Source organism: Carcharodon carcharias, chromosome 28, assembly GCF_017639515.1.
Source record: "Carcharodon carcharias isolate sCarCar2 chromosome 28, sCarCar2.pri, whole genome shotgun sequence".
NCBI lineage: Eukaryota > Metazoa > Chordata > Chondrichthyes > Lamniformes > Lamnidae > Carcharodon > Carcharodon carcharias.
The window spans coordinates 14,835,122-14,860,302 of record NC_054494.1 but is presented as its reverse complement, the minus strand read 5'-3'; the positions used below and the strand labels follow the sequence as shown (position 1 = coordinate 14,860,302).

Sequence of the window (25,181 nt, the reverse complement as noted above, 5' to 3'; positions counted from 1 at the left end):
AGCTCAATCAGTAATGATGCTACCGAGCGACATTCGGTGATGAGACATTGAAGCCCCTGCCCTGGGTATAATCAGTGCCGCTGTGCTTGCTCCAAGTGATCTTCAACATTCAGAAGATTGATTCATCAGCTAATGGAAGGTAGTAGGTGATAATCAGCAGGAGGTTCCCTTGCGCTGAAGGAGAGTCATACGGACTCGAAACGTTGACTCTGTTTCTCTCTCTGCAGATGCTGCCAGCCCTGCTGCGTTTTTCCAGCATTTTCTGTTTTTTGTTTCCTTGCGTGTGCTGACCTAATGCCATGAGGCTTCATGGGGCCAGAGCCACTGTTGAGAACCCATGGAGGGTCACTCCATGCCAAATGTATACCATTGTGCTGCCACTGCGGTCAGATCTCTTCTGCTTGTGGAGAGGTCGTTCCCAGGGATGGTGATGGAGACATTTGGGGCCTTGGCTGGCTGGATATGATTCTGTAGCTACAATTATGTCAGCCTCTTGCTTTGCTAGCCTCATGGGACAGCTCTCCAAACTTTGGCATCGGTTCCCCCAACGTTCGTGAGGAGGACTTTGAGGATTGACTGGGCCGGGCAGGTGTGCCCAGGTTTGATGCATGGGTCCTAGGTAGTTGGTCCACTTGGTTTTATTCTTATTCTTGTTTGGCTTCCTTGGCCATTTCAAAGGGCAGTTAAAAGGCAACTTTTTGCAGCCAACCTGAAATTGTGGTCTGGTTAATATTGAGGAAGAATGCGATAAAATACAAGAAGACATGGGTATTTTTGTTTTGTGGAATATGGGCATCACTGGCAAGGCCAGCATTTGTTGCCCATCCTTAATTGCCCCTGAACTGAGTGGCTTGCTGGGCCATTTCAGAGGGCAGTTAAGAGTCAACCACATTGCTGTGGGTCTAGAGTCACATGTAGGCCAGACCAGGTAAGGATGGCAGATTTCCTTCCCTAAAGGGTATCAGTGAACCAGATGGGTTTTTACCACAATCAATGATAGTTTCATGGTCAACATCACTGAGACTAGCTTTGGATTCCAGAATTATTAACAGAGTTTAAATTCCACCAGCTGCCATGGTGGGATTTGATCCCATGGCCTCAAGAGCATTATCCTGGGTCTCTAGATTACTAGTCCAGCAACGATACCACTACGTCACCCTGCCACTCAACTTTGTGCAGTTATATGCTTTTTCCTTAAGTTTGATGCTTTCCTTAACTTCTTTGGTTACCCACAGATGGTGGGTCCTCCCTTTAGAGTTTTTCTTTATGGTAGGATTTTTTGTGTTGCAAAAATATACATTATTCAAAAATAAATATCTAAAAGAACATTATGACATACATTTCAAATTGTCATAACAGAGTGAAATAAATAATCAACTTTTTCCACAGAGCATGTTGCACTTTGAGGTGCCTCAAAACAATTGTATTAACTATATACATCCAGGACAAGCTTACATCCTGAGGGGCCTTACACCATTACCAGCGCTCGGTGTACTATGGCTGAAAGGCCTTGCACAATGCCCATTGCGTCTTTACAGTGGCTGTGCCAAGCTTGGGTGTGTCCCTTAGCACGTAGTTCTGGACCTTGGAATGTGCGAGTCTGCAGCACCTGGTCAGGGACAACTCTTTGCATTGAAAGACCAGCAAGTTTCGGGCAGACCAAAGAGCGTCTTTCACTGAATTGATGATCCTCCAGCTGCAGTTGATGTTTGTCTCGGTGTGTGTCCCTGGGAATAGCCTGTAGAGCACAGAGTCCTGTGTCATGGAGCTGCTTGGGATGAACCTTGACAAAAACCATTACTTCTCTCTCCTGCCTGCTTTGCAAAGGCACATTCTAGAAGGAGGTGTGTGATCATCTTGTCCCCATCGCAGCTACTTTAAGGGCAGAGAGCAGTGATGCAGAGACTTCAGGCGTGCATGAAGGATCTGATGGGGAGTGCTCTTCTCACCATCAGCCAAACTAGATCTTGTTTTGAAAGATTGGTGATGAGGCATTCTGCCAAGTGACTTTTACTGTCTGTTCAGGGAACCATGTGACAGGATCCACCATCTCCTTTTCCTGCAGATCCTCAAGGACTACTGCCTGATGGACTTGTGGTCAAAGACATTTCTGTACACAAACTTTTCCATGAGGGTCAGATGATACAGTATGGTGCAACTACTTGGAGCGTTCTGCAGCAGTGTGGCCAGACCCATCCTTTGCAACACTGGGGGCAAGTGGAACCTCAGCACATAGCGACACATAGGGCTAAATTTTGCCGTCGGCGAGCAGGTTCCCCCCGCCCCATTTAAATTTTCAGGAAGGCAGGGGCACAGCCAAATCAGCTGCGGGCCCGCCAACCTGTCAATGGCCAATTGAGGCCATTAACAGGATCATTGAAACAATTAAAGGACCTGCCCGTCCAACCTTAAGGTTAGCGGGCAGGCTAGGAGCCCCGGCGGGCAATAGAAAAAACATGAAACCTCATCCAGCGGTGGGATGAGGTTTCATGTAGGGATTTGAAAAGTTTAATAAAGTTTTAGTGTAATTAATGAACATGTCCCACCTCATGACGGGAACATGTTAAGGATTTTTTTTTCTATTTTTAACGTTTTTAAAAGCGTCAGCAATCTCCCTGAGGCTGCACTTAGCCTCAGGGAGATATGTACACTTTCATGCACATGCGCGAAAGAGCACATTCTCGCTTTTAGGGAATTCCAACCCCCCCCCCGCATTCTCACTTTTGGGGAATCCTCCCCCCCGCATTCTCGCTTTTGGGGAATCCCCCCCCCCCGCATTCTCGCTTTTGGGGAATTCCCCCCCCCACCCCCGCATTTTCGCTTTTGGGGAATCCACCCCCCCCCCCCCAGCATTCTCGCTTTTGGGGAATCCCCCCACCCGCACAGGAAGCTCATGGCGCTTCCCGGCAGAAGCCTTAATTGGCCCGCCCATGTAAAATGGTAGCAGGGCCCACTTCTCCGACGAGGATCGGCTCCCTGCCCGCTAGGGATTGGGTCGGACCTGCCCGCCTGGCAGGCAGGAAATTCTGCCCATAGTGTTTGTGTACTGAGGGTCCACACACAGCTTGATGCAGCCGCACACAAACAGGTGGCCATCAGGATGAGGGCGATGTCAGGTACGCATTTCATTCCTCTATCCAGAGCTTTGTACATGGTGTCTCTGTGGACATGATGAATCTTTGATCTCCAACTGAAGTAGAAGATGGTTTGAGTGACTGCTGTAGCACAGGATTGGGGTACGGGCCACACCATGTACAGCAACACTGAGAGAACTTCACACCTGGTGACCAGGTTCTTATGCACAATGGAGACGAAGCATCGCTCCCACATGCCCGGTTTCTGCCTCACCTTGGTTATATGCTCCTCCCAGTTTTTTTGGCACATGTCCCAGACTCTCCAAACCACATCCCCAGCACCTTCAGATAGTTTTACTTGATAGTGAAGGGGTCAAAGGTTCGGTCAGCCCAGTTCCCAAAGAACATGGCCTCACTCTTGTAATGATATATCTTGGTGCCAGAGGCTAGTTCGGACTGGTTGCAGATGCTACTCAGTCTGCGCACCAGCAGTGGATTTGAGCAGATAACTGTGAGACCGTCCATGTACAGGGAGGCTTTGACCAGCACGCCACCGCTGCCGGGGATTGTCACTCCTCCCGTGCTCAAGTCCTTCCTGATGGACTCAGTAAAAGGTAAGGTTCAATGCAAACACATGAACAGGACAGGAGGGAGACGGCAGCCCTGCCTGACTCCAGGTTTAATTGGAAAGCTTTCAGATTCCCACCCATTGATTGAAAGTGTGCTACTGGTGTTTGTGTAGAGCAGTTGAGTCCAATTGCGGATTCCCTCCCCCAACCCCATTTTGGAGAGCACATCCATCGTGTAGGTGTGCGATGCTCTGTCAAAGACCTTTTTCTGGTGCAGGTTGTTGGAGCAGGTGTCTACACCCCTATCCCGTAAATAGGCGAACATATCCCTGAGTAGCTTGAGATTATCAGAGATCTTCCTACCAGGTACAGCACAGGTCTGATCAGGGTAGATCACCAACGTCAGACCTGATTGGTGATGACCATGGACAGAGTTTTATGGTCCATATTCAAAATATACTTATTCTAAGTATTCTGGAAAATCCCCTTAAATGTCTGCCACTGCTTCTCTATTAGTATATTCTCTAGGCTTGCATCTCAGTTCACTTCAGCTAGCTCAGCTTTCACGCCCACACAGTTTCCCTTATTTAAGTTTAAAATACTAGTCTCAGACCCACTCTTCTCCCTTTCATACTGAGTGTAAAATTCAATCCTATTGTGGTCACTGTTACCTAAAGGTGCCTTTACCCTGAGGTTATTAAATAATCCTGTCAATTACACAACACCAAATTTAATATAACCTCCTTTCTGGTTGGGCCCAGAATGTGCTGCTCTAAGAAACTATCTTGAAAGCATTCTATGAACTCCTCATCCAGGCTATGACTGCCAATCTGACTTTTCCAGTTTACATGTAGATTAAAGTCACCCATGATTATTGCCATCCCTTTATCACAAGCACCAATATTTCTCCTTACCTACCTTGTCCTACATTGTGGTTACTGTCAGAGAGCCTGTAGACCACTCCTATTCGTGACTTCTTTCCCCTACTATTCATCATCTCCACCCAAACCGATTCTACTTCCTGATCTCCTGAACCAAGATCATCTCTAACTATTGAACATATGCCATCCTTGATTAACAGTGCTACCCCTCCACCTTTACCTAGCTTCCTATTCTCCTTGAGGGTCATATACCCCTCAATATTGAGGACACAAACCCTGTCATCCTGCAGCCACGTCTCCATAATGGCTATAAGATCATATTTATTTACTTCAATGTGCGCTGTCAATTTGTTTTCTTTGTTATGAATGCTACATGTGTTCAGATCGAGAGCCTTTAGTTTTGTCTTTTCAATCCAAGTGTGAGCTTTCATCTGCATTCCTGTATGGCGATCTCTAGCAGCTCCCTCTCTCTGGATCCAGAGTCCAAAACCATTCTCTGTGATGTTCAGTAGTATTCTAGAAAAAAAACTTGTAACCTGATCTTAACATGACTTCCTCTGACCTTCCCCATGACAATGTGAATCACATGGGCTGTGTATCTAGGTAGAAATGCTAATTAGCTATCCTGGCCAGCCCAACTATCTTTCATCTTGAAACTAAAGGGATAGTTTTAAGCACAGCTATTTATAAGACTACATTCTCAACATTTTTCTGGGTCTTTGGAGATTCACTGTTTGGAGTCTCCACTGTTAACGCAGAGGCTGCTGCCATCGTCTCCAAGCGTAAATACCTTGCACCATCTTCCCAATAAAACAATCTAAGCCTTCCTTAGATTTTTAACACTTCACCAACCAAGGCTTACTGTCAGGCAGACTTCAGAACAGGTCACATGACCCACTTAATTTTTACCTTAAATTAAAAGACACAGTTCCAAAAAATAACAATGTTATAAACCTCATAATTATAACAAGCAGTCAAAGCAAATAAGATAGATGCCTGTAAGGGAAAGCCATGTAAGTATGTGGTGGGGAGAGGAATAGAAAGAAATGCAGATAGGGTGAGATGAGGTCAGGTGGGAGAATGCTTGTGTGGGGCATAAACTGCAGCACAGGGTGGTGATCCAAAAGGCCTAATTCAGTGTTGTATGTTCTATGCAGTTCTATGTTAGTTTGGGACTTGTATTCAGATAGGCCAGACAAGCTCAAAGCAGCAGGTTCCTTCCCTCAAGGATGTCAGTGAATGGTTGAGCGAGAGTGGTATGCGGTTTTCAGCAAGAGATTTCCTTGTCCATTTTTGACCTGAAGCCATGAGTCTTCATGGAATCCACAGTCAAATGTTGAAATCTCCCAGAGATGTCTCTCTCCACCCAAACCTCAACCCCAATGATGAAGAATTTATTCTCATAACAGTGATGGTAATTCAAAGATACTCAACTACTGGCTACAGAACACCATGGGCCATTCGAAAGAACGTGATACAGTGCAAAATAAATTCCAGTTCTTTCTTCCAATGTTCTAATCAATCTGTTTTGTTTCTACAGTGAAATGGATGCATCATATATCGAGGCTATTGAGGACAAGATTAGGAACAAAGTTTTATCTGTAAGGATTCGTATTTCGGAGTATTTTGGAGATTATGACAAATTACATACTGATTATATCACAAGTAAGTTAGAAAAATCTTTCTGCTGAAAGACAACTAGAAAATTGTCAGTGTTAAATACATTCACTGTTTATGGGATTCCAGTACCAGTACTATATGGTCAAGGTTCATCTATTTAGCCTAGTGGGGGAGGCAGTGGTGTCACTAGTCTAGTAATCTATGGCCCAGGCTAACGCACTGGGGCCATAGATTCAAGTCTCACCATTGCTGGTAGAGTTTAAATTCAATTAATAAAATCTGGAATATAAAGCTAGCCTCAGTAATGTTGACCATGAAGCTATCATCAATTGTTATTAAAACCTCATCTGGTTCACTAATGTCTGCTAACTGTATCTGGTCTGGCCCACATGTGACTCCAAACCCAGAATGTGGGCAATTAGGGATGAACAACAAATTCTGGTCTTGCCAGTGACACCTGCTTCCCATGAAGGAACTAAAAAAAAAAAATTCCATGGCCACTGAACTGCTTTGTTTCCCTGCCCTTGGTGGGCCTGAGAATTCAACAAATGCATCCTCAGTACAAAGCTGTATTCCCACAAAACAGCCCTTTCTCATTTTTAAAAAATGAATTCACGGAATGTGAGCTTCGCTGGCTGGGCCGGCATTTATTGCCCATCCCTAATTACCCTTGAGAAGGTGGTGATGAGCTGCCTTCTTGAACCGCTGGAGTCCATGTGGTGTAGGTACACCCACAGTGCTGTTAGGGAGGGAGTTCCAGGATTTTGACCCAGTGACAGTGAAGGAACGGCTGATATATTTCCAAGTCAAGATGGTGACTTTTTTAATCACCTGTCCAAAACCTGGTTTACCTCAACTACTACGTGTGGTAGTGAGATTCCCATTTTTTTGATCCTTTGAAGGCAACGACTGTTGTTGGAGTAAGTTCTTGAACCAACTGGTGCACGAGCTGAGAGCAGCTAGCCTGGCATATGCTGAGATGAGAAGTTGGGGTCTTCTGCTCTGCAATGGCTTACTGCACACTACACAATGTGTTTCCCTCATAGACCAGCATGCAGAAAACTCCTCTATATATGACTGTCCATGGAGAATTTATTTTCTACTGTGGCGAGCATGTGTAAGACTTAGCTTACCATTTATTTGCCTTACAGAATCGCAGTTCCTACGATGCTTGGACCAAACTGTGGGGATTCATCTCAGCCCAGAGGAGATTAATGCCCTACTCAATAAATATGATTTAAAGTGTGATGGGACTGTCAACTACAGTCACTTCGTTGATGTCATTGAAAAACGTAAGTGAAGACTCAATGGAGGCCAGAATGGTGGGAGGGAGGCTGGAAGGATTCCAGAAAGTGGGATAGAACCTCCTGAAGACTGTTGCATTAGAAATAAGGTATTGGCCAACAGAGGTGCAGTGGCCAACGTCAATAGTACATCCAAAAGCAAAAAGGTCCGGGTGCTAGAAATCTGAAATAGAAACAGAAAATGCAGGAGATACTCAGCAGCATCTGTGGAGAGAGTAACAGAGATAACATTTCAGGCTAATGACCCTTCATTAGAACATCAATCAATTGTCCATAATTCTTTTAAGGACTTTTGCCCGAATTTCATAACCATCAATATGACAGCTTGCTGATACCTATGCTGACCCCACCCTACATACACACTTTATCCCGCCCCGGAACCTCTAACTTTAACCCTGGACTTCCTCCTGTTTTCTCCTCCCTATTCCCTGTTTACTACCAGGGCTGATGTATTTTAATAATTGCTATATAACTAGGCCTTTGTAACTTGGGTTTCCTGTGGCTTTTGCTGCTGCTGGACCTGAGCCCATCTCTTTTATTTCCACTGTTAACAGGACCCAAGTCGGTTGGTGAAGCCGAAACCAAGACACAGAGAGAATCTCAGTGCTCTCTTTACTGAGAGTTCATTGACTTGTTCAGTCCCACAGCTCCCCTCCCAATCAACCTAGTGTCCCAGCTATCGCCTATTTATATGTGCTCAAAGACACTTAATACCCATCACCTGTTTCTCTTAACTGTAACAATATAATTGACAAGACATTAACATCCACTTTTTATTTTTTCTTCCCCTTTTTTTACTTTTTTTCTCTTTACCCCTTCTAGACCCTTCTCTCCTGTCATCATGCCTCCTCTTATTTCCCCTCCTTTGTGTACTCTGCCCTCTCAAATTCACACACTAATCCTTCAGGACTTCTTGAACATACCACTCTCCTGCTGCCTGTCCACCATCCAGTACGATATGAGCAGAAATTCCCTCCAGCTGAATATTGGGAAGACTGAAGCCATTGTTTTCAGTTGCTGCCATAACCCCTGCTCTCTAGTCAACTACTCCCTCCCTCTCCCTGGCAACAGTCTGAGGCTGGACCAGACTGTTTGTAACCTTGATGTCCTACCTGAAAATGATAAATGAAGGGAGAGACGTTTTGATGGACTCAATGATAAAGGCAGGCCTAGCGCTAACCCATGAAGACTAGAAGGTCAATTCGAGGCACAGCCTCAGGATAAAGGGTCAGCCATTTAGGACCGAGATGGGGAGAAATTCCTTTCATTCAGAGAGTTGTGAATGTTTGGAATGTTCTATACCACAGCACATGATGCTCAGTTCTTAAATAAATTCACTGATAGATTTCTGGACTTGAAGAGGATCAAGGGATTTGGGGATCAGGCCAGTTGATGAAGTTGAAGTCAAAGGTCAGCCATGAGGGAGAGCAGGCTTGAGGGACCAAAGGGCCTAATCCTCCTCCTGTTTCTTATGATTCGGCGTCTGTGAAGAAGTGAAGCGACTAGGCCAGTGGTTTCAATGCCCAGGGGAAGGAGGAAGAAGACGACCATTTTATATTCATAAGCATCCAGATGTCCCTGCTGGAAAGGAACATGCTTGGCTTTGATGACCGCCCCCACCGTGGTCTACATTTTATCATGAATTACTGCCTGGGCTTCTGCAGACCATTTGGATGAGGTAACAAAGGATGTGGAATTCTATCATAGCACAGGCCTCTGTCTTAGGGAGAGGGCAGGATTGGTGAACAAATGTGGAAAATCATGTGCGTAATCCTCAGCTCTAACAAGCTACACCATGCTAGCCAATCTCCTCTGGTGTTGCACATGGAGTGAGTTAAGAGCAAATACAATCTTCAGGTGAAGGGAGATTGGAGGGCAAGGAGATGATTGGAGTAGAGAGCACAGATGTGATTCAACCCTCAATTTAACTTCGTACATTATGTCCTCATTTTTTAAATCATACTTCGATTTGTTATTATTTTATTTAAGCAAAATTTACAACAATTTGGAAACAGATAAATAAATTTGGTTACAGTATAGGATCAAAATGGAGGCACTACAGTGCCCCCACTTGCAGGAGGGTGTAACTGCAGCAAGGCAAGTTTCCACCCTAAATGTGGACATTGACATTTATAATAGAAAATGTTGACAGAAAGTGCATGCGGATAGAAGCCTTTACTCTATTGTAGCTAAAGATATTAGCCTGGTTATCTTTAATAAACAAAATCCTTCATTTAAGGTGTTAAATCATAGTGTGTGAGATAAATGAGATTGTTTCTGCATTAATTCCGTACTCTATTTGTCAATAGGTTTCGATCCCAATAATTTGAGGAAAGACCCAAGTCTACAGGTAGTGGAAGCTCCAGCATTGTGAGTACAGCCAATCATTATTACAGTAATCACTCTCCCAATGTTTATGATGTGCAATCTCAAAATGGCTTCATTGCTTATACAAGACCCGATAGGGATTAGATTCTGTATTAAATTCAAACACCATCCTTTTGCTTTGCGTCTGCAACCCAAATGAATAGGATGAAAGTCTTCTCCCCAAAATGAAAGGGGATTTGGAAGTAATTCAAGGCAATTGCTAATATCACAGCCCAAGATGCAGTGAATTCAATGCTGATCATGGATGCAAAGAAAAATTAACCTGTTTCTTTTTACTGTGTCAGCATTCAACCTGTCGAGCCCAAAACCACATTCATATAGAATATAATTTTTGAAACTCATGAGCGACTGGGTTGTATTTTCACAGCCTTGGAGAGGTCAACCCTGAAAATGACTCAGACTCCATGAAGTGCATTGAGACCCTCATGAAGCAGCTGTGTACCTATTATAAATACCATGGGATCGAAATATTGCCACCATTCCATGACTCAGACAAGCAAAACATTGGGACGGTGACAGATAGTCAGGTGAGACGAATGGATAGAGACTTTTATAAGTCAGAACTTCCAGCCAAGTATTGGTTTGAAGGTACTGTAGCTTACAGGCTGCAGTTTAACTGGAGTCAATTGCCAAGTTGTTAAAGAACCAAAAGGTACTGGTGACAAAAAAAAAAACAGAAGAGTGATGCTGGGGCAAAGTCAGTGTTCACCGTCAGCACTTTGAGATAATGTGCTGGACCCGATTGTTTCCAGTAATTCATCTACTGTTTGTTGTGCAGAAAAGGGCTTAGTGTACCCCATACCTGTGGAACCTGGTATCTTTTATAGATCTCCAGCAGGACTGGGTGCTAAAGATGGTGTGAGTCTGACTCACTAGGTTGAAGAAGCAAGACAGTAGTTACATGACAATTACTGGCTGCAGTAAAATATGTAGGAACGCTGTATCTCCTCACTGGCCTCACCCGCCGGCTACAGACTTAAGTTCATCCAAAATTCTGCTGCCCACATTCTAATTTACACCAAGTGCTGTTCTCTCCTCTGTTGACTGATCAACATTGGCTTGCGGACCACCAACGCCTTGATTTCAAAAATTTTCATCTGCTTGTTCAAATCCATCTCCCAATCTCTGTAAAATCTCTGGGAGCTTTGCATTCCTCCAATTTTGGTGCCTTACACGCTCAAAATTTCCATCACCTCACCATTAGCTTCTGCCAGCCATGTAGACCTGAGGATCTGAAACTGTCCTCACAGCCTCCTGCCTCTCTGCCTCTCTCTTAGTCCTTAAGATGCTCTTTAAAACCTACCTACAAGTTTAATATCCCTGCTGGACTAACCCTTCCATCTTCTTGACAATGGAGGAAATTATTGTGCTCAGAAACAAAAAAACTAATGAACTTCATCTAGATCTGAGCCATTGGATTCTGCCCAATCTATTTCAATTTACTATTGTTTAGTTAATTAGTTAATAACTACTAATTGGATCATTAAGCTGTAGGCAGTTCCTTCAGTCAGGTTATTATTTGCCTTTTCCCAGGGAATGTGTTTAAATGCATTGTAGTTTTAATAATCTGTAATATTGCATATCTTTCTCTTGCACTAGCATCTCTTACATGCATCTCCACCAGTGAGATGGTCTTAGATGATGTACAAGATTTCAGGGTGTGTGAATAGGTCATATCGAAAGGTATAGCTAGAGGAATGGGGAAGGATGTTGGGATGAAGGGAATGTCAGAAACTCATGATGGAAAGATTTCCAGTTAACAGGGGGAGCCCGCTGAATAAATAGGTGTTGAAATCTTGCTTTGGCCAGGACCCCAACTTCAACTGATAATCCGTCAGCAGTTCCAATATCACAAGGCTAATATTGGGGGGGGGTGCAACCTGGATGAGGGGGTCCCTTGGTGGGGGGGAGGGGGGTTTAACGAGAATGTTTAATGCAGGTGGGCCTGACATTCCAGGATCGTTGACGATTGATCTTTTTGTTCATCGCGTTGATTCGTCTTCTTGGTTGGTTCTGCAATGGTCAAAAGGATATTGGATCCTTGTGAAGAAGGAGGTCATGAAATTAGGGATGATGGTTTCAGTGTTAACGTACCCATGAGGTTATGAGAACGTCTTGTGGTGCAGTGCGTACTGTCCCTGCCTTTCAGCTAGAAGCTCTGGGTTCAAGTCCCACTCCAGGCCAAGAAAGGTGTGTCCCTAATGTGGCCAAGCAGGTTGAGCCTCAACCTACAAATCCTAGCAACACACGCCAGTGGCAGGCAGTAAGAATGGGATAGATTCCTGGCCAGCCATGTGACAGAAAGGACCTTGGAACCTCCACCACCACCATCCATAGCCCAGGCCTACAACATGCATGTTGCCACAGCAACTTGGACTCCCTGAGTGAACTGTAACACACCACCGTCACCATACTTCTCCATAAAGGCAGGTGCAGTTGCAAAAATGCTGAACTTGTGGAAAAATCCGAAACACGTTTGAAACTAGGTCAAAGGTTTAAATTTGACACACCAATGAGATCGCCTGCTTGTTCTAAAATAAACTCTCAGGCAGCTGTTTGCTTTTAGCATGTCTACATGCCAAGACTGCATTAATAGCAGTGGCTCTGTGGTACTGGATTGTCATGCCAACATTTACATTAATCCCATGTGAACATATATACTCAGGGTAAGCTAATTATAGGTAATAAACCTTTGCCACTTGGGTGCCATGCCAACCAATAAACTGCACTGTGATTTGTTGCCAATTATACACATTTCAATGCCACTGCGACACCCTGTGCCAGCACAAATAAAACCCACCCTGATTTCCCTGCTGCTTTGTCACATTGTCAGTGTGTCATTATTTTAGAGTTTAGACTGTTTATATAAAGCCTCTCGGCTTGTGAACAGCTCCGTCAGTTTAGGAAATTGAGCTCTGGGCTCGGCACCTATTAGAAACAAGGCAGTTGTGACTGTCCAAGCTCGTTATCATACGAAGCCTCTGGAAAGAGAAAGAGAAAAAATGGAGAGAGAGAGGGGATGAGTTCATTCCATCAGCCTCGGCCTGATTAAATTTTGGAGCACTGCTCTCGTTACTTGATGCAAGCTATTTTGGGGAGTTGCTCTGACTTCATGCAGCAACTGTGCTTTTACAGGTGAGGAATCTGATGCATGATGCATTTTATTCTGCTCTGCTGCATGTTGCAATACACCAGGCACGGGGTTGCTGTTCAGTTTTAAACGTTGGACGGCGTGCACGATTGTTGGTCCTATTCGAATCCAGTTTGTACAACATCCCACTGAAGCTGAGAGGTATTCAGAGCGCTGATTTATAACTGGCCTCGCAGCAGACAGTTTTGTTTCGCGTACTGGAGGATGTACTTTGACTACGCTGAGGACTGAGTGGGCTTTGCATTAACAGAATTACATGGGGCTGAATTTTCCCGTTGGCATGTGGGGACGGGTTCCACACGCCCACGTGTAAAATGACGCGCGGTGACATCGGGCGAGCGTCCCAGCGTCAGCACGCGCCATCGCGATATTTGGGAAGGTGGGCACTATAAGTTTGGAGGCATGTCCGCCATCAATTAACAGGTCAGCTAAGGCCCTTGAGGCAGCAATTGATCGTGTGTCGGTGATAGTGGTTGCATGTTACGCTCTCCACAATCTGGTGCTGGAAAGGGGCGATGCAGTGGACGAGGAAGGCATAGATGCAGTTGCTCCGGCTGCCGCGATGGGTCCAGCGGTAAGTCCGAGGATGAGCACGCACAGGGAAATGCTGAGGGGGTAGACGCTGACCCAGGCATACTGCAGGGAGGCAGGGACACTCGGGAGGCTTTAATCCAAAGAACCCTCAGCTAGCCCACCACAGGTGGACCTTCAATGCACGCCAGGGCTGCAAGCTCCACACTCGATACTTGAGTGCTAAATCAGCCTGGACACTAACATTAACTAAGACCCTTGTCAATAAAGCTCAATGTCAAACAACTCACTCATAACATCATGGGTTCCTGTTCACCTGCAGAAGTAAGGAATCACCCTGAGGCATGGCAACATGTCAAAATTTATTGAGTGAACAAATATAACTTCATCAAGCAAAACAAAAACGGTGTTGGACATCCAACAAGTCTTCCACTAAGTAAAATGGGCCAACATAAAAGCACCGGTGATAAACCCATGGTGTGCCTAAGGTGCCTTTTATTTATGCTTATGGGTGCTACGTCTAGGTGCTGTCCCCTCGCTGGCACTGGCACCTGAGACAGCCTCACTGTGCTGTCCTGTTGGCCTCGATGACCTTGGCGGACATCCTCTCACCCGTGGAGCATTGGATGGCCCCGCCTGGGAGGGAGCAGCCAGTTCCACAGCTGGCATCCCCCCAATCGCCGCATCAGCTGCCACAGTCACTGGCAGAGGGGCGGAGGAGCCCTCACCACCGTGCCCTGGGACACAAGCCGAAGATCTAACTCCCACTGAGGTGCTAGTACCTGCAATGGTGCCAGCCTGGCTGAGATGGTGTGACGCTGGTGAGTGCATTTGCTCGGGGGCTTCAGGGGTGAGAGGTGGGCCCTCCGCCACCTCCTCCTGGCCCTGCTCTGGTGATGCTGAAAGGAAGAAAGAGGACATTTGATTAGTTACAGTGCAGACAATGTCAACTTGCTCCCCCAGATCATTGTGAGCTCCATCCTTCCATAAACAATGGTCAACCCATGTTGCTAACTTCAATCACTGAGCATTCAGCAGTGCCATGACTTCTGGGACACACATGGTGACCTGAGTGCTCGCCAAACATACCTCCCCGTGGCACCCCAGCCTCACCGCCACCGGTGGATCTGGGGGTATGGCACCTCCCAAGATCCATGGCCTGCTGCTCGAAAGCTGTTAGGATGGCCAACTGGGCCTGGCCTCCACCAGTCCACATCCGATCAGCGGAATTGTGCGCAGTCTCTTCCTGAAAAGGAGAGGGGAGCATTGATTAGTCCAGTCTGCACCTGAATTCCCATCGCATCCCTGCCAACCCAGCCAGAGTGGGACATTGCAGGACTCCAGTTCTTCATCACCCTGCAGCTGCCACACACTCACCCAAACAAGCGGGGGCTGACCCACCGCCACCCCCCCACCACCCCCATTGCCCAAATGCTGCCTCCTTCACATGTGGCACCACCAGGTGTTACTTTGCTAAGCAAGGAGGCACAAGCACGTGGAGCGCCAACACCAGCAGATGGATTGGTGCCCCACCACCTGGAAGTTCCCCTCCCAGCCTGTTAGCACCCTGACTTCGACATGCTTCTCAGTTCCAGCACTCTGCCTGGGTGCAGACCCTTGACTTTCACCCCGATTCTATACTCTGGGTGTCAGTGTCACACATGCTGCAGATGCAGAACACGTCCTAGCTCAACCCTCTCAGGGTGAACTGGGCAAGGGCAATCTCTGTTGTCACACCCAGCGAGGGATAAATACGGTGAGAGTTTCAATGCCATTACCGTACTCAGAGTTGCCGGGGGTGGGGTGGGGTGGGGTGGGGGGGGAAGGGTGACAGCTGCATTAAGTGACTTGAGGCAACATGGTGCTCACCCTTCCCGAGCGCAGGAGGTCGTAGCATCTTTTGCGGCTCTGGAGCCATGTGCGATGCACCACATCATGGGAGCTCACACCTTCGGCCACCTCCTCCCATGCATGTTTGGTCAGGTGGTGGGGTCTCCACCTCCCACCCCTCGGAATGAGGACCTCCCGCCACTCCACCACCTCCTCCAGGAGGGCAGCTAGGCACTCGTCAGAAAAATGAGGGGCACACTGCCCCGCTGACCTACCCTCCGGCCTGGCCTGTCCTGCTGACCTACCCTCCAGCCTGGCCTGCCCTGCTGACCTACCCTCCGGCCTGGCCTGTCCTGCTGACCTACCCTCCGGCCTGGCCTACCCTGCTGACCTACCCTCTGGCCTGGCCTGCCCTGCTGACCTACCTTCCAGCCTGGCCTATCCTGCTGACCTACCCTCCGGCCTGGCCTGTCCTGCTGACCTACCCTCCGGCCTGGCCTACCCTGCTGACCTACCCTCCAGCCTGGCCTATCCTACTGATCTACCCTCTGGCCTGGCCTACCCTGCTGACTTACCCTCCGGCCTGGCCTGTCCTGCTGACCTACCCTCCGTACTGGCCTGTCCTGCTGACCTATCCTCTGGCCTGGCCTACCCTGCTGACCTACCCTCCGGCCTGGCCTACCCTGCTGACCTACCCTCCGGCCTGGCCTATCCTGCTGACCTACCCTCCGGCCTGGCCTATCCTGCTGACCTACCCTCCGTCCTGGCCTGCCCTGCTGACCTACTCTCTGGACTTGCATCATGAACATTCCCGCTCTGCTGAGCCCTGCTCCCAACCATTGCGAGCAGCCTTTCCAAGGCTGCCAGGCCTTTAGTCGCCATTGGACCCAGTGGTCTGAGCGTGCCCACCACCGCCCGCCCACTCCCACTGTGCACGGGAGTCATGAACTACGCTGAGCAGGCCTTAATTGGCCGGTCTGTGTAATATGGCGGTGTGGACCTGACTGTGGGTGGATTTTGGGTCCACCCGACATGGGGAAAGTTTTCCCCGTGGAAACTACAAAACAGAAACAGCTCGTTAGGCCAGCCAGTCTCCGTTCATTTTCTACGTAAGAGTTGTCTTATCTGTTCCCCACTGCTGTTAAACTTATTCCCTTTTCCTCAACCACCCTATCTGACCTATGCTTAAATGGCAGTACACCCTGTGTTTCAAACACCAACTCCAGTGAGTGTTGCTGACTGGGCCAGCATTTATTGCCCATCCCTAATTGCCCTTGAGAAGGTGGTGGTGAGCTGCCTTCTTGAACCACTGCAGGCCAAGTGGTGTAGGTACACCCACATTGCTGTTAGGGAGGGAGTTCCAGGATTTTGACCCATAAGTATCAGTGAAGGAACAGCAATGTATTTCCATTATGGGAACTTGCAGGTGGTGGCGTTCCCATGTATCTGCTGCCCTTGTCTGTCTAGGTGGTAATGGTTGAAAGGTGCTGTCAAATGAGCCTTGGTGAGTTGCTGCAGTGCGCCTTGTAGATGGTCCACATGACTGCCACTGTGCATTGGTGATGGAGGGAGTGAATGTTTAAGGTGGAGGATGGGGTGCTGGTCAAGCAGGTTGCTTTGTCCTGGATGGTGTCACATTCTTGCCTGTTGCTGGGGCTTCACTCACCCAGGCAAGTGGAGAGTATTCCATCGCACACCTGACTTGTGCTTTGTAGACGGTGGACAAGCTTTGGTGAGTCAGGAGGTGAGTTACTCACTGCAGAATTCCTAGCCTCTGACCTGTAGACACAGTATTTATATGACTGCAAAACAAAAATAGAATTACCTGGAAAAACTCAGCAGGTCTGGCAGAATCGGCGGAGAAGAAGAGTTGACGTTTCGAGTCCTCATGAACTTAGTTCTGCTGAAGGGTCATGAGGACTCGAAACGTCAACTCTTTTCTTCTCCGCTGATGCTGCCAGACCTGCTGAGTTTTTCCAGGTAATTCTGTTTTTGTTTTGGATTTCCAGCATCCGCAGTTTTTTGTTTTTATTTATATAACTGCTCCTGTTAAGCATGTTGATGGTGGGAGATTCAGTGATCTTATTGCCGTTGAGCACAAGGGGAGATGGTTGGGTTCTCTTATGTTGGAGATGGTCATTGCTTGGCACTTGTGTGGTATGAGTGTTATTTGATTATCATATGCTTCAAACATCCAAAAATTACTTTTGAAACAGAGTCAATGTAAAGTAAAGAAGTCTAGCACGTAGCACTACAAATGTCACAATAATTGGTTTCCTCTGTTGGCTATGATATCCTAACATAATCTAACTATTGATATATAAGCTGAAACTTCTCTTCTGCTTCCCCTGCAGTTTCGCCGTGCTATAATACGTCCTGTTGGTCTGACGGATGAGATGGTGTCAGTAATTGCCTCTCACTATGTAGTCCCAGGGAAGCCTGGCTTCATCAACTACCTTAACTTTTACAATGACATTCTCGCCGGGATCAAGGCCATGGAGACAGATCACCCCATTAGGCCACCAATTCCCTATGGCTACTGGCCACCTGAGGTATGTGTTCATTTTCCACATAACAGTTGCCTCATCTGTCCCCCCTTTGCTAGTAAATTTATTTCCTTTTCCTTCAACTGCCTCTCTGACCTATGCTAGACCTTAGAGCAGAGAAGGCTGAGGGGGCACCTGATAGAGGTATAGAGAATTATGAGGGCCATAAATAGGGTAGATAGAAATAAACTTTTTCCCTCAATGGAGGTGTCAATAACCAGGAGGCACAGATTTAGGGTAAGGGGCAGGAGGTTTAGAGAGGATTTGAGGAAAGGTTTTTTCACCCGGAGGGTGGTTGGAATCTGGAACACACTGCCTGAGGGGGTGGTAGAGGCAGGAACCCTCACAACATTTAAGGAGTATTTAGATGAGCACTTGAAATGCCATAGCACACAGGGCTATAGGCCAATGGTTGGAAAACGGGATTAGAATAGATAGGTGCTTGATGGCCGGCATGGACACAATGGGCCGAAGGGCCTGTTTCTGTGCTGTACAACTCTACGACTCTATGACTAAGCTGTGTGATGCTTTGAGTCACAATGTCTCAATGATGAGGCAGAGCGGCAGCTGAGAAGTAAAGAAAGGAAAGCAATTCCTGCATTCCGAATCCCACGACCTCGTGGGACATCCTGTGCCATGTGCCCAAAGATCTGTGGGTCAAGAATCAGTCGCATGAAGACCCACGGCAGAAAGACACAACCCTGAGTAGATGTCATCCTCGACCCGAGGGAGAGCCGACCATGATGACGACATCCGGGTTTCGATGTCGAGTTTTGGTGTTTCTTTGCATTATAGTATTTGAGTTTTGGTGTTTGGGATTTGTTATTCAGGTTTTAGTGTTCGGGTTTTGCTAGATCTTTGGGTTTTCCTGTTTGGGTTTCCGACCTTTGTTTCAACCATTCCTTGTACAAAAATTCAGATTTTCCTTCGTTGTTTCCCATTTCTGTTCAGTTTTTTAAAAATAATAGCGGAATAGTTTGCGCTCAAGATGTTTGCAGATTGTGACAGAGACAGGGCGCAGTTTGATTGTGTCAGGTGGATGCCTCAGCGGTGAGGTTAGTGCCAGAAATTTGGGAAAACTGGACCTGGGGTTGGGATGTAAAATTCTCCATGTGATAAAATCGACCTTCTTGTCATCTCCTAAAAAGATCTGGTAAAATGGAAGCGTGTCTCCGAGGTTTGTCAGAGTTAATCCAGTGTCACGCCTGGTTCTGGATCACTTTATGGGATGTGTGCAATGGGTTTTAACCAGGTTCTTGCCTGATCTGGGGGTACTTGATAAGAGAGAACCATCTCCTCTACATCTTATCTTGTATTTGTTTAAAGGATGGTGCTGAAGGAATGGTTACTCTGTAGCTAATTCGTGCAATAGCTGTGATTACTTGAAAAATAAGAAAATCTTTAGACTGAAGTCCTACTCAAATAGTCACGATAAAACAAATCTCAAAAATATATTAACAATGGCAGCGACCGAAGACGGGAACTGATTAGGTTTCGAAAATATTTACAGATACCCAAACTGCCTTGGATTCTTGAGGTGTTTGACAAAATCCGAAGAACCGTTTTCCTGAAGGGTATTCGGACTTCAGAGTTCTTCAAAGATTATGACAAACTGAGGACTGGGCTTATCACAGAGAGCCAGGTGAGCTAAAGCACTTTGTGCGACAAAGGCCAAGTTGTCAACAACATAAGGAATGGGAGCGTGGGGGGCTATTTACCCCTCGAGCTAGCTGTGCCAGTCAATAAGATCATGGACGATCTTCTATCTCAATTCCACTTCCCTGTCCAATCCCCACGTCTCATATTGAAAACTGGAGCAGTCCTGTCGATTGTGTAGAGATTTCCCATGCAGAGGGCTACAGTATCAGTGACATTGCTGTTGTGGGTCATAGGAAATGAACAGATATGAGTGACATTGACCACCATCAGTTGGAGAATGTGGTCCATCCCTCTTTCTCTCTTACCTCCTCTCCTGTCTTTGACTCGCTGCTTTTCATTATTTCTCCCCTATTTTTGCCTCTTGTTTCCCTTCCTTCCCTGTCAGGTGTGGGATGCCAGGTGGTGACAGAGTACAGAGCAGCCAGGGAGACAGATTGGAGAAAATGTGGGCAGAAAATGTGGCCTTTCCACATCCCTCCCCCCAATACACATGCTGCAGCCCACAGCCATACTCCCACCGTGAGTTACCCCTCTACCTTCCTATGATCTTCTTGCCATCCGCCCTCATTCCAAAAACTGGCCCTCCCTCCTGCTACCCTTGACCATTCACCCTAGAATAACCTTCTCAACTCTTGTATTGTCAACTTTACATCCCCCCCCTTCACTCTTCTCATCCATAATCCACCATCTGCTGTCCACTCATTCCCAATGGATTTCCCCACAAAAGCCCCCTCAAGTTGACCCTCAACCTGTTTGCCCTCCTCTTCCCTACTCCCTTCCTTCCTGATTCAACGCCTCTGCAATTCCATCTGTTTCTTCTCACGTTGTAAGTTTTGTTTTTTGAAGTTGTCTCTCCACCATGAGTAGCAATAATAGTGATGGAGGCTGCGACTATAGCCAATCGTCCATCAGTTGTGCCATGTTCTAAAAACACAACTGCATTAAAATCCAACTTTTGCGGAGGCAAATTTAGACATTTTTGAAGGGGAATTGAATGTTGATGCAAAGTTTAACTCCTAGTAGAGCCTTGGTGCATGCCCTCCTGTCAACTTGATGTTAAGAAAAGAAAGGCTTGCATTTACATAGCGCTTTTTGCAATCATCGGGTGGGATTTTCTGGCCCCACCAGCTGCTGAGACCATCCGGTCCCACTGAAAGTCAATGGACTTTTGCCTGGGCCACCAAATCTCCCATGGTGGGTCCCACCACAATAAGGCTGGAAAATCCCAGCCATTGGACATCCCAAAACACTTTGCAGCCAATGACATTCTTTGGAAGTGCTGCAATGTAGGGAAATAGCAGCCAATTTGCACACAGCAAGCTCCCACAAAGAGCAACGTGATAATGACCAGATACTCTTGTTTTTTTGTGATGGTGACTGAGGGATAAACATTGGCCAGGTCGCTGGGGAAAACCCCCCTGCTCTTCTTTGGAAAAGTGCAATGGGATCTTCTGACATCCACTGAAACAGGCAGGTGGGGTTTTGTTTTGACATGTAATCGCAAAGACAGCACCTCCAACAGTGCAGCACTCCCTCAGTAGTATCACACTAGAATGTCAGCCTTGATTTTTGTCCAAGAGAAGGGCTTGAACCTAGACCTTGTGACTTAAAGGCAAGAGTATTACCAACTGAACCATAGCTGACCTGCCTTTGGAATGTTTTCTAGGTGCTTTTTCCAGCATTTTGAAGTGCATTGCGATTCAGCATTTGAAATCCTGATTAACTTATTCTGAAATAAAATAATTTATTCTGAATGCATAGTTGTACGTGATAAATATTAATGTAAAGCAGTTGCTATGAACCACAATTGTCTCTTGATTTTTGTATCCCTCAGAGTGTAATACTCAGTAGCATCTTTTGGTATGTCTATAGATGTCAATGAGAGAATAACAAAAAGAACGATAGTCAATTGGCTTGCATCAGAAAATATAGATACAAATGTAAATAATAGAGTATTTCTCATGTAAAATCTATTTTTTGTAAAAAAATGGAGAGCCTGGTGGATAATTCAGATGGAAACACTGGTAACAGTCGCTATTCCAACCATACATGTAATGGAAACCAAAATGGTTGCAGCCTTTACCACAGGGACATAATTGTGTGATTTATTATTCATCCTTTTCCACAGTTTAGGCGAGGTTTGTACCTGACTTGTGGAAAGGAAGGCACCTTAACAGAGCAAGACATCCAGACACTCCTCAAATGCTTTGGCACAGGAGATGGCAAAGTTCGCTATCGTGATTTCTGTGATGTGATGGAACACGGTGAGCAGGGCTTCTCCAGTATCGGCGAGCTTACCTTCTAACTTTTCTTTCGGAAGAAGGGACCGACATGTTGGCGTTCCTGCTTTGCTATCCCAATCGAGGCCCTGTAGCCTTGGCGTGAACCCTGCCCTTCACCCCGCCAGCCCACCGTAAGACAATCTGCACAGTCACATGATCACCTGAGGCAAAATGACAGCAAAGGAAGAGATAACCGGAACAGCCATTTTGACCTTCTTAACCAATCAGGACGCTAGAAAGCATCTCCAAATTGGAAAAGTTACGTGATCATACCGCCTAAATGGGATAATGGTGTACACCAATTTTTTTATAAGATAGATGGATGAAATTTGGACAGAATTTTTAACCTCCAGTACTGGGCCATCGGGAAGAAAAATAAGTGCACCTCAATCCAAGTGGCACAAAGTGGCCTTGATCCAATTGAGACTTAATATTCTCTCCCAATAGGTCATGTTAAAGATTAGGGAAGGAGCAGGAGCACTGAGGGTGCAGATTCTGTTGCTTAGGGGAGAAAGCTTGTTTGTTTTCTGTACATCTTTGTGTGTTTAAGCTCCCACCCCAGCCCACACATCCCCCCTACCCCACACACCCCCGCCTACCCACCCCACCCCTCCTCATTTGTTGGCTGGTACTCACCTCCATGCTTTGTCAAGTGCCTTCAGCTGTTCTGATATAGGCACTTTATAAATATAAAAGGACATTTTACAGGTAGTTAAAGGACTGAAGATATTTAAAGGACTAGTTAATGTTGGAGATGTTACTTATTGTGAATGCAACAGCAGTCAAACAAAGATCTTTTTAATAGATCAACAAGATCCTTTTGGAGTTAAATGTAGCTGAATGTGTGTTTTTGCATCGGTATGCAGTACTGATGAGATTCTATCCCAAAACTTTTCTTTTCTCAGCATATAATGTCCCTCACCTGGAAAAATATCCCACGGCGGATGTGTGCAGGCCACCAAGAGGAACTCTGTTCCAGGTGAATGTTCAAATGTTAAGAAAGCATTCTCAGGTCTCGAGTGAAGTCTAGTCGGTTCCGTATAGAGATGGCATAGTTGCTGTCAGAACCAGGTTGTACATCACATGGACAGACCGTGAAGTTAAAGTGGGCTGAATGGCCTCCGTCTGTGCCATTATGACTCTATGGGTTGAATTTTGCCGGTGGGTCATGGGCCCTTTAAGAAGTGGCTTGCAGGGACCACCATCCCACTATTGGCAGTGGCCTGCCTCATAAAGATTCCGGCTTAATCACAGGGAGAAGGAGAGGGCGCCTCTAGTTGAGGCATCCTCGAAGGGCCAGGTTCAGGTAGGCAAGCAGGCCCTGGCGTTCGGCGGGGTGAACCCTCCAGGGGGCAGCCATTGTTATTGGCGTACCCCTTCAGTGGGACATGAAGACTCTGGGAAGGAAAGACCCTCCCCTCCCACAAATTCCCTGGGAGGCTATCTCAATGTACCTGGTGGTCTCCCCAGGTGGCCTGACACTATGACAGCAGCAACATCCCAGCGCCATGGTACAACAGCCATTAAAAGGTCCGTTAGTTGGATTAATTGGCTTCGGTCAGTGGGCGGTTTAGTTGCTGCCTTTGGATAAACCCAGGCAGCGGGTAGATGTCAGGTTCCCTCCTGACACTTTACGCTGTCATTTTACCGCCCACCCTCATCACCTCCTGCCTCCAGCCTGTTTCCAATTGGCTGATTCAATCCTAGCCCATGATTCTATAAGGCTTTTTTTTTAAAAAACAGCATGGAATCCTTGGCTTTACAAGTAGCGATGTAGGTTTGTATTATGTAGCATGGGAAGGAAGAGTTGCGGTTTTGTTAAGTGATACTTTAGTATCGCTAGTTATAGACCTTGACAGACATGTGTCTTGTCCCTGTGGTACTTGGAGGGAGCTTTCTGTTTAAAATAGTTGAAGACAATGCCTCCAGTTACAGATCTTTCCTTTTAGAAGTTTTGTCTAGAGAAGACATTCAAATAGGCTTCACGTTAAATCTCAGTGTGTCCCCCACCTTTTAGAAAAACATCAACACTGTCAGTCAACTGAATTAATATTCCCTGGAGGTTGTGTGTTAGCCGAAAAAGGAACGCGATAGAATCATAGACCCTGATATTGACAGGCGGGCTGGGGAGGGGTTAGGAGAGGGGAAGCCAGAAGCTGAATTTAATGGCAGATCCTCTTTTAAATTTTTGTCTCTATTTCCCGGCTGGCACCCGGTCAGATTGAGAGGCTGATTGTTTGTTGGGTGGGACGGCCTGTGCTAGAAGGCCACTGCCAGGGGACAGAGAGGAGGGACGGAGAGATCATGGGTTAGATGGTAAACCAGATTTGGGGCGTGGAGAAGAGAACTGTGGGGGCCAGGGCCTAGAATAAGGAAACAGGTTTACTTGGGGGGAGAAGGGGGGATGCGGGAAGCTGGCGGAAGCATTTCTGCTCCTCTTGGCCCACAATCAGTGTTGTAAAGGTACCTAGCTGATGGGTCTAGCCCTTTATGCCTCCCCTCAGCTGCCAAGTTTCTCGATCCACAGCCTGAATGCCTAAAAGTAAAACTGTGGTAAAATTCAAATTGATGGACTCACCTCTGGAGAGCCTCTAGCTGGTTTCCCTTTCCTAAACCCACCTCCATTAAAGCCATGTTAAAACTACCCCCCCATGGAATCATATGCTATCGAAGGAGGCCATTCTGCCTAGCATGTCTGTGCCAGCTCTCTCCCCACAGCTTTACAGCAGATATTTTCTTTTCAATTATATATCCTGTTCCCTTTTGAAAGTTACTATTGAATCTGCTTCCACCGCCCTTTCAGGCAGCGCATTCCCGATCACAACAACTCACTGAATGAAAAACATTCTTCTCTTTCCCTGGCCATTTTGCCAATTATTTTAAACCTGCATCCCCTGGATACTGGCCCTCACTATCTCACTATCTACTCTAGCAAACCCCGAGATAATTTTGAAATCTCCCCTGGACCCTCTCTGATCTAGAGAGAACAACCCCAGCTCCTCTAGTCTCTCCAGAAAATTGAAACTCCCTCATCCCTGGAACCATTTTAGTCAATCTCCTCTGCACTCTCTTCAAGGCCTTGGTGTCCTTTCTAATGCCTGGTGCCCGGAATTAGACACCAGAATTTGGCTGAGGCCCAACCAGTGATTTATAAAGATTTAGCATCAAGGGGATCTCGCTCTTGAGGTTGACTAACATTGTTTTGTTTCCTTTCTCCCATAGCTTGGGGCAGAGCTAACAGATTTAGAAGAGAAACGTGTGAACACAGTGCTCAGAGAGTTTGCCCAGCAAGTGGAGATGAGGCAATTTTTGGTGAATCCATTCTTCAAAGATTTTGATGAGGTGA

The 25,181-nt window shown here is 46.5% G+C and overlaps 1 protein-coding gene across 1 annotated transcript in view; it reads left to right on the top strand.

Moving 5' to 3' along the window:
• Positions 1 to 3,540: 3,540 nt before the first annotated feature.
• The window catches only part of LOC121270728, a 55,500-nt gene continuing 33,859 nt past the window's right edge, over positions 3,541 to 25,181 (top strand). Inside the window, exons 1-13 of the mRNA XM_041176108.1 lie at positions 3,541 to 3,688; positions 4,908 to 4,965; positions 6,065 to 6,189; positions 7,296 to 7,436; positions 9,758 to 9,818; positions 10,204 to 10,424; positions 12,403 to 12,502; positions 13,498 to 13,561; positions 17,703 to 17,900; positions 19,405 to 19,536; positions 21,682 to 21,817; positions 22,741 to 22,814; positions 25,058 to 25,177. Of these exons, the coding sequence (XP_041032042.1) occupies positions 3,541 to 3,688; positions 4,908 to 4,965; positions 6,065 to 6,189; positions 7,296 to 7,436; positions 9,758 to 9,818; positions 10,204 to 10,424; positions 12,403 to 12,502; positions 13,498 to 13,561; positions 17,703 to 17,900; positions 19,405 to 19,536; positions 21,682 to 21,817; positions 22,741 to 22,814; positions 25,058 to 25,177 (1,578 nt within the window). The remainder of the gene's footprint in view (positions 3,689 to 4,907; positions 4,966 to 6,064; positions 6,190 to 7,295; positions 7,437 to 9,757; positions 9,819 to 10,203; positions 10,425 to 12,402; positions 12,503 to 13,497; positions 13,562 to 17,702; positions 17,901 to 19,404; positions 19,537 to 21,681; positions 21,818 to 22,740; positions 22,815 to 25,057; positions 25,178 to 25,181) is intronic.